General features: G+C 50.3%; 1 protein-coding gene across 8 annotated transcripts in view; it reads right to left on the reverse strand.

The window, feature by feature from the left end:
- Positions 1-9,324, reverse strand: part of PAX7 (paired box 7) — an 87,970-nt gene extending 78,646 nt beyond the window's left edge. For 2 of the 8 annotated variants that reach the window (XM_072354532.1, XM_072354527.1), the window contains exons 1-6: positions 9,247-9,324; positions 8,992-9,065; positions 8,593-8,811; positions 6,481-6,716; positions 5,768-5,897; positions 4,870-4,998 (exon numbers count right to left, since the gene is read on the reverse strand). In XM_072354532.1, coding sequence (XP_072210633.1) covers positions 4,870-4,998; positions 5,768-5,897; positions 6,481-6,716; positions 8,593-8,677 — 580 coding nt within the window. In that variant the 5' untranslated portion in view covers positions 8,678-8,811; positions 8,992-9,065; positions 9,247-9,324. Of the gene's footprint in view, positions 1-4,869; positions 5,005-5,767; positions 5,898-6,480; positions 6,717-8,592; positions 8,812-8,991; positions 9,066-9,246 lie in introns of all 8 variants that reach the window. The other 6 variants (XM_072354533.1, XM_072354528.1, XM_072354531.1 and 3 more) reach the window with 3 other exon arrangements.
- Positions 9,325-9,572: the final 248 nt, after the last annotated feature.

Consider the following 9,572-nt stretch of genomic DNA (forward strand, 5'->3'; position numbering starts at 1 on the left):
CCTTGTATTTCCTTCCCCTTCCTGCTGAGCCGAACCCCCCCCCCCTCTCTTCCCCGTACCCACATTCCCCTTTTTCTTTTCCCTTTTTCTACAATTCAACCCATTCTTCTCCCCACCCACCGCCAAAAAGAAGGGGAGGGGACGCAGAAAACCCAAACAACCCCTGGATCACAAACATCTCCCTTATATTATTTCACTTCCCACTGTATAATTGAACCTCTCTCCCCGCATCCTTGTCTTAAGTTTGTTTTTTAAGACGTCTTGTATTAGATTATACTCGTTCATTCCCCCCTCAAACCTTATCTCTCCTCCTCTCTTCTCTCCTTCCCGTCACACTCGATTTAGGAAGGAGTTTATCTTGCAAACATTTGCCTACTTTGTTTATGTAGACCAGGTTCTGCAGCTACTTGTTCCCAAAAGCCACTGTTTGCCTTTGTAATTGTTATCTGTGTTTATTGTTGTACCTCATTTGTCTCAGCTTTTTTTGTGACATGTAAGCTCCGTGTGTGCTCACATCCAACCCCCCCCCCCTCCTTTCTCCCTCTCCCTGTATTTTTTTTCCCTTTTCCCTCCCCTCTCCTCTCTCTCTCTCCCTGAAATATGCACAGAATAACTGAGCCTAAAGCCAATGAATTGCTTGACACTACCCTATCTCTTTCCTGCCCCCCATTATTAGAGCTGATCCCACTCGCAACACTCACAAATCCCGCCTGGTCTCTGTTTGATTAGATTGCCAACCTTTCGTAATCCCTTGATTTGATGAAGTGTCTGTTCCCCCCCATTTCCCCCCTAAACATACATTGACAGAGAAAGCGCTTGTTGGTTTTACAACGATGCAGATTGTTTGCTGATAAATGGACCCGAACTCCCCCCCCCCCAACCCCCCGGCTCTTAGGGACAAAGCCACTTCCCAGGTGTGGCAGCGAGGGGTTGATCCCCCCCCCCCTCCTATTTTTCCCATATCCACTCCCTCGAATTTAATTCAATTTGGCAGGACTCGAACCGCCCCCCCCCTCCCAAAAAAGAACCCCTAAACTACACCAGGGACTGCTATCACATTAAATCATTAACACCTCTAGGATGGGGGCATAGGGGAGGGTCACACCTGTTCACGCTTCCAAAACCCCAATACAATTAAACGCTGCGCTGTATCCACCTCTTCCAACCGGGTTTCCCGATCCCATCCCAACCCCTCGCATTATTTCCACGTTGGGGGGGGGGAAACAGAGCGTTGAAACCATTGGTGCCCCGTGTGCCATAAAGAGGAGTACGGGAATAAAGGGGGAGGAAGGGGGTGGGGGGGTAGGTTAAGGAAGGGATGCGAAACAGTGATGAGTCATAAATAAATAATAAAAAAAACCCCAAGACTGAAGTCATAAAAACACCGCGATAAGCGATTAAAAATAATAATTAAAAAATATCATATACATAAATAATTATAATGCGTAATAAATAATAATGCGTAATAACTCAAAGCTACCTGTCCATCCCCACCGCTCTGATCCCAAACCCTGCCGTCATCCCCCCCACCCCACCCTATTTCAGCACAACAGCCCCGAGCGGGACACCCATGGCCGTAGGGTGACATGCAGGAGGGGGTCATTCCTTCGCTGGAGCTCATCCCCCTCCTCCCATGCCTTCCCCATCACCCACCGTCCCACATCTGCTTGTAATTAATACGAGGCCTCGTCCAAAGGGTGGGCACCATCCTCAGCACCCCTTAAATTTAGGGGAGGCCGGGGGGGGGGGAGGATCGTTTCCCTGTTCACCCCACGACTCCATCTCGCATGTCCGGTTGTGGGGTGAACCAAAGCAACGCATCACCCACGAGTGACCCTCCCTAATAAACCCCAACCAGTCACAATAAATAACAACAAAAATAATAATAATAATAATAATAATAATAACTCGCTCTTAACAAGGATAAAAAAACATACAGTGAAGCCTCATGAATATATGCCCAGGGCTAGCTGGAGTGAGCCGTTTAAAGATGAAAGTGCAAAGAAATAAAGGCTCAATTTAATCTGCCTTAAAACCCTTCAACTTAACGTTTGTGCTGGGAACTCAGAGAGTGAGTACTGATTGGGGATAAATACATTTCTTAGCATGCCTTGGAGCTATTACACCCTTCTCCAACACAGCTCCCTATTCAACAGCCACAGTTTTCATTACCAGCTCTAATAAGTCTTAACATTATTAAATGCCAAGCAGACGATAGAAAGAAACAGGCGCAGGGTGGAAGCTTTCTTTAACACTTAAAAAGAGAGAGCATTTAGGGCTGTCTTCCTCCGGCTCCCCGCGAGGAGAACCCGCAAATGGAGCAAAGGCGTTTGGCAGGAGGAAAAAGGCCAAAACAAAGTTTCCCCCTCTCCTTTTTCTCCCCCCTTCCCCCCCCCCCATTCCGCAATCATCATGAAAATGCCCTTAAAAAAAGAGGGGGGGGAAAATAGAGGGGCGGGGGGAGGGAAATAAAAGCGATAAATACATTCATCCAACGCAGAGCTGGGAACAAGTGCCAGCAATACGTTTATATACATATATATATATATACATATATATATATTTAATATCAAACTTGCCGGGGTAAATGGGAATCGATCTCTAAGCGGTATCGTTCTTCCCGGCTCTAAAAGGAAGAAGAAGGAATAGCAAAACACCTCCTCGGAGCGCTTTCCGTACTGACCGCTCGTTAATTATCTTAATTGGGGCTGTTAGAAACTTTTCTCTATATTGATGGCGGTCGTTATTATCGCTGTTCTTTTCTCATTGCTCCCATCAGAGCGCAACCAGCTCCGCACCCGGCTTCAGCGCTGCGCGCTATTTCGGCAGCGCCGCAAAAGAAACGCATTTTTAGACGGCTTTTCCCCCCCCGAAATCCACTCAGAAGAAGGCGAAAATAAAACGAACGAGAGCCCAGCAGCCCATCAGTAGTGATTTATCTCCGGGAATGGGCGCTCCGCTGGCTGCGGCAAAAGGGAATCAGCTCAAATTAGCGCTCGATTCAAAGCGGGTTCCTCAAACCCTGTTCGTTTGCGGTTTTTTTTAGAGGGAAAAAATAGGGGAGAAAATAACTAAAAAGAAGCGATCCGGCGGTGTAAAAATCATTTCTTTTCCGAGCGATGAGAGCCGGAGAAAAACCATCTCCCCGAAATGAAACCCAACGCATCGCGCGGTGACGCGGGGGCAGTTTTCCCCCTCACACAATGGCCCCGATTTGCAAATGAGCATCGCCTATTTCCAAATCACAAGCAACATTTTGCAACGTCCAACGGCTCGCCTTTTTTCCAACAGACGGTCCTATAATATTACAAAACTATCTAACAGCAGGGAGTTTTGAATAATTTATCTCCCTTTCTTCCCTTCCTTGGCCCTTTGTCCGAACTTTTTCTCCTCCTTGCCGAATTTTGAATGAGAATAGAGAAGCCCTCCCTCCCCCATCCCTTTACTCCATTTTTAAGGCAGCCTAAGGTTTTTCCCCTTCTTTTTTCCCCCCCTTTCTTTCTGTCCCCCCCCTCCCTTTTCTTTTTTTTTCCTTCCACTGTTTGCTTTTGTAGCCGGGAATCTTTTGCTTATAAAGCTTCAATAGACTCGAAGGTCTTTGTAAGTGAAGTTCATCTTCAAGGTTGGAGGGAAAAAAAAGGAGAGAGAGAGAAAGGGAGAGAGAGATCGGATCCTTAAAGAACCCCCTTTTGTGCACCTTCATTTCAACGTTTGATGGTGACACGGAGAAGCTTTTCTCTATGCCCCAAATTCCCCTCACTTCAATATTCCCCCTCATTGTCCCCAATTGGGGAGACTTTGCAGCCAGTGGGAAACTTTGCAATGGATCTCCGTGCTTCGCACACGGTGATCTGGGAGCTCCGTTGCCCATATGGCAAATCGACCCCAAACTCGGTGCTGTTCAACCCGTCAGGCCTCTACCATCGCCATTTTGCCATCAGTTTTTTGGGGGAGAAAGAATAGCAAAACCTCCCTTCTTAACGCTCTTCTACAGGACTTCGTCATTACCAATTTCCTCCCCAAAAAGGGCCGAGCTCTTTGATACCACAAAATCATTCTGTGCCTAAAGCGATACCTCCTTCCCGTTCCTCAAACTTCCCCCTGGTTTCACACGCCCTCATTGCCAAACTTGGGTTATTAGCTCTAAAAATACCGTTTTCCCCTCTTTTTTTTACTTCGGGGTGAGGAATCATCTCCCCCATCCAGGTTGCCAGCATTGCATTTCCAAAGCACCGCGAGCTTGAAGAACTTGGATTCTCCCCCCCCCCTCCCCATAAGAGACAAGTGCCAACCATGGGTTGTGTCACCAGGTCCCCCCCTACCAAGCTGCCCTCAAGCTTTCCACCAGCAGCCCCAGCTTTATTATCCCTATTTATTATTTCCCTATTTATTATTTCCCCCCGAGCCCGGTGCTGGTGGCTCTCACCGCAGCCCCACAGCAGCGTGCATCCCGTGCTCTCTAATTGATATTGATTGGCCAAATCGGTCAACTGTCAGCCAGAGTTTCAGGGGACCACTTAGAGAGCAGGAGAGAAATCTGTTTAACAAATTCATTTAGGAATCAGAGATGCCTCCCCTCAGTCATCTCCCTTTATAAATAATTGATCTGGAGCGGCCGCAAGCAAAACACCGACAACTCTTCCTCACGGGGATGAGAAAACATCACAACCCCAAAGGCTGGGTACCACCAGCCCCAGCAGCATCACACCTTGGCTCTGCCATCAGTCGTATTTGGAAAGGACAACTGTAAAGCTCTGCAGCCAACCCCTCGCTTATTATCCATCTTAAAGTGGTGGGCCGTGTCCCAAAGGTTCCCCCTATCCTAAAGGTCCCCCCAGTCCAGCCTGGGGCACGCGTGGCCGCCTCTACCTTTGTCGCCCAGGATGCCATCTATGCTGTGCTTGGCCTTCTTCTCCCCGTCTTCCTCCTTCTTGTCGCAGTCCTCCTCTTCCTCTTTCTTCCCGAATTTGATGCGTAGCACACGGCTAATCGAACTCACTAAACCTCAGACAGTCAAAGACAAGAAGGCAAGTATAAGCTGCCTGGGAACGCATGGGGGAACCCAAGCTGGGGCCTCATTCACATGAAGGGCACCTGCCCCTCTTTTCCCAGAGTTATACACCCATTCCCTCTGCCAACCACATCCATGCACCCCTCAGTTCACCCGAGCGATGCTAACTTGGATGCCTGAAGATGGATGCATTCATCACCCCTCCAAAAACACCTGGACACACTCATAGGGTTGCATGTCCCAGGGTTCCCATCTGCTTTATAGCGGGGAAAATGCCCCCAGCTCTTGGCTTGAACCCTCAGTGGAACCAGAAAAGGCTCAAAAGTTTGGATTCAGCCTCCCCAGGACTCCATTTCTGGGGATCTGTGCCCTGCAGAGCAGGCTGAGCTCCCCTGGAGCAGAGAGGATCTCTGAGCCAAAGGAACTGGGACCTAAAAAACACTCAGACACTCAGCACTACTCAACATTGGGGTACAGCATCGTTTTCAGTGAGCAATGGCATTCCTGGATGAATGGAAGCACCGCTGTGTATCCCCAATAAGCAATCGATGGGCTGACATCCCCTAGACCCTGCTTTGGGGTCCTCAGGTTGGAGACCCTTAGTTCTCCCCTAGGAGCTGGAATAACTCAGGAAAACTGTTCTGGTTTGCATCCCTCCCCATGCAGAGCAAGGAGCAAGAGGATGCTGGAGACAACTATGCCTAAAACAACCTTTTTGGGACCATGGGTGGCCTTATGGCCAAGCTGCCTTCTCACCTGAGGGCACAGTGCTGCGGTCACAGTGTCCATCCTTCAGCAGCCTGTCCCGGATCTCCCAGCTGAACATCCCAGGGTTCTCCCTCTTGTATTCCTCGATTTTCTTCTCCACGTCGGGAGTCGCAACCTGCTTTTGTGGTCAATGGCCACCAGTGCGTGCGTGTGCAGAGAGAGGGAAGGGGAGAGAGAAAAAGCCCTTTTAATTGAAAAATTAAGCCAGGCTGATAGTTTTTTTTTGGGGGGGGTGGAAAGAAGTGGAATTCAAGGGGTGGGAAGGAGGAAAATAAAGCTGGGAAGAGGTATAATGTAATCCCCCAGGTGTGGATTCCATTCGTTCTCCTTAAAATTAAAGCGTACGGAGGACAAGGAGAGAGCAAGGACGGGTTTAACTTGAGATGGAAGGAGGGAGGGGGTGCGAGGGATGATTTTTGGGGGGGCTGTGTAAACCCTAAAGCAAACCGGGACCAAAGGAAACGCGCGAATGCTTGCCACTTGTTGCATGCTGAAAACCCCGTTAATTTATTCCCATCCTGCTGCCCGGCGTTGTTTTCTCCCCATCTGATTGTGCAAACCGTACCTTTGCTTGAAACTTCGTTCATCCCTAAATTCACCCCCTCTCATCCCAAAATAAGAACCACCCCTCCCACCCCAAGACCCCGCTGCTTCCTAACGCTATTTATCGGGCCCATAGCGTGGCCCCACATTGCACTCACCCTGGGCTTGCTGCCCCCGATGGCTCCGGGCCGGATGGAGCCCGTCTCTTGGTACCTGCAGAGGATTTTGGAAACGCAGCCGTGGGAGACCCTCAGCTGCCGGGAGATCACGCAGGGCCGGATCCCGTGGTGAGCCATCTCCACGATCTTATGGCGGATGTGGTTGGGCAGTGGGCGCCCGTTGATGAAAACCCCTCCGAGTTGGTTCACCCGGCCCTGGCCCAGCGGGGTGGACACTGAGAATAAGGGGGAAAATAAAGGTGAAAAAGGGCAAAAAATAAAATCCGTCAAAATTCCACGCATCCCTCCCCGCGCCTCCTGTTTGCATCCCAAGGATTTACACCTCACCAGTGCATCCTAAAACCAAAGGGAAACCTCTCCCATCCCATGGCATTGGTTTCTATCCCGTGTCCCCGCGGTGCCCTTTGCTATAGGGGAAAGTTTTCGCGTTGAAAATAGAAGGAGCCGCGCATCTCATTTCCCCTCGGGGTTACGGATCTGCGCGTCTTTTGGCCATTTCACACCAACATTTTGAACCGGAGCCGAAAGAGGAAAAGATTTCAAACCTCACAGCAAAGCCAAATAGGATAAAAAAGAAAGGAAGTTCATACTGTCCCCTAAAGCGCGCAACGCTCCTCGCTCCGAATAAGGGGCTCCGAGTCCCCATTGAGGAGCTCCGCGTTCCCAGTGATGGGCTCCGCGTCTCCAATGAGGGGCTCCGCGTCCCTAATGAGGGGCTCCGCGCTCCGAATTAATGAGGGTCTCTCTGTTAACGGGCAAACTTTTGGGGAACGGGCTCTCGAAATCCCCTCGAGGTTTTTCTTCCTACGGGTTCGGAAGAGCCGCGATGCGCAGCACCTGCGGGGTCGGTGTCTCCCGCTGTAGATTTCAGAGATTAATACGATTTCACAGGCTTCGAAATTAAGGGGGGATGTTGGGGGGGAGAAGGGGGGAGGTGAAGGAAGAGGAAAAATGGAAAGGCAAAAAAAACCCACGAAGGGAAGAACTCAGCTGCGCAATTTGCAGCGAGGCTGGAGGGGCCGACGGGGTGATTTTCTCTTTACAAAGAAAAGTCGATTCCAGAAATTGCCTCGCGATTTAACGAGAATCATGCACCACTAATTCAAAGTCACTTGGCCAGCACTCCCTGGATATATCATTATCGACAGATAACACTCGAGTGGCCAATTTTACATTCAAGAGGTACTAAAACCGCCGCCCGCTCTCTCTTTTCATTATTCCCAGTCATGTTGTGCAAATATTGTTGTAATCCTTTGATCCTTTCCCTTGCCGTCTGTTTTACTTCATTTGCTACAGAAAAGCACTTCAGCAAATCCCCCCAGCTTGTATGTTTTGCAGTCTGCGTGGCTTTCCCCAGCTTTGAGTTTCGCCACTTGATCACGGTCTGTATGAAATTCTCCTCTTTAATAAATGCGGGGAAAGAGCTCCAATTTTGATTTATTTTTTAATATATTTTTTTTTTCGGTCTTTAATTTATTATTATTATTATCCCCTCGCTCAGCTTTGGGTAGAAATAATAAGGCGGGCGGACGCACAAAGGGATAGAAGATGACGGGGGGAAGTTGGTTGCTCCTCGAGTGGAGATGTCATCCCCATGGATGACACTTCTCGAGGTGACAGCTCCCATTTCCCCCCCTTTTTCTCGGCCAAAGCCACCCCGAGCGGAGCGCATCTGTTCCCAGCCCCAAAGCTCCAGGTTTGGCTTTTATTTTCCTGGGGAGAAGTTGAAAACAATCGGGTTTTCTTGCCTTCTTTCTTCCACCTTTCCTTCTCTATAGGGCCGGGACTCTTTGAGTTCGGAAAATGAGAATAGTAGCCGTACTAACAAGGGGCGATCCTGTCTGCTCAAACCCGCACCCAACTACTCGAAACGGGAGGAAAAAGAAAGAGCAAAGCGGGGCAGCTGCTCGGGGAACGGCACGGCGTGGGAAAAGAGCTCCAACCGCCCTCAAAGTTCGATGCTCCTCACAGGACCCCCCGCTTTAAACACCATCCTCACCCAGCTCCCCGGCTTCAAATCCATCCCAAATTCATCCATTTCAGGGTGTCCCCCTCCCCATTACACACACACAGATATATATATATACCTACCTTCCAAAGGGAAGCCGGTGCGGGGATAGTTTTGCCCCGGCGCCGGGCGCATCATCCGCGGTACCGTCCCGGGGAGCGCTGCCATAGCGGGGGGCGGCGGAGCGGCTCAGTACGGAGCGGGGTCACCCCCGAACTCCGGGAGAGCCGAGAGATCTACGGGCTCTCCTCTCGGTGGTCCCCGTGAGGCTGAAGGCTTTTCGGTGGTCTTCCAGCCCTCGGCTGTTAAAAAACAAAACACCCAAAACAAACAAGGGAGAAATCACTGCTCCGAGGAAAAATAAATGTATCCTCATCGGAATAATCATAACGAGATGGGGGTGAAATGATGGGGAAGTGGGGGGGGGGAGGTGGTGGGAGTTTTGGGGGGTGAAGGGATGGGAGGGGGGGGAAATCACCCACCAGAATCCCTCGGAAAGTTTTCGGGCTATGTCACAACCGGCCTGAGCGGGCGCTCCGGAGGAATGTAACCCAGACTGCAGGGAGAAACAGACACATCCAAAGTTGCCTCGGTGCTGGGTTGGGCTTAGGGATGGGGGGGCGTAGGGGGAGCTGAATTTCCCCCCCCCTTAAGCTGAGTTGTTCCCCTTATTTTCTTATCGCTGCTTTATTTTTTGCCACCACCACCCCCCCCCTCTCCCCAACCCACCCCCCTACCTCTTTTTATTTATTTTTTTGGTGCTTTGGGGATGGGTGGGAGGAGGGTTTGGAAGTTGTTAAAGAGCCCAACTTGGGGCGGTGGGGAGGATAGAACGAGCCCCAGCGCTGTGATAGGCTCCGGCCCCTTTCTTTTATTCATGACCGGGGAAGGGGGTACCGCGCCGGGGCTGAGGGACCAATAAGAGGCAGCAGCTTCCCAACGCGCAGGCAAATCTACGAGCTCGGGTTATTTTGTTATACGCTATTATTCATTACTAGGCTTGGCTTCCTTTTGATGGAAAGCCGGGGCTCTCCCCCCTTTCCCCCCCCTTTCACCTTTCTCT

The sequence above is a fragment of the Excalfactoria chinensis genome, chromosome 20 (assembly GCF_039878825.1).
Source record: "Excalfactoria chinensis isolate bCotChi1 chromosome 20, bCotChi1.hap2, whole genome shotgun sequence".
Classification (NCBI taxonomy): domain Eukaryota; kingdom Metazoa; phylum Chordata; class Aves; order Galliformes; family Phasianidae; genus Excalfactoria; species Excalfactoria chinensis.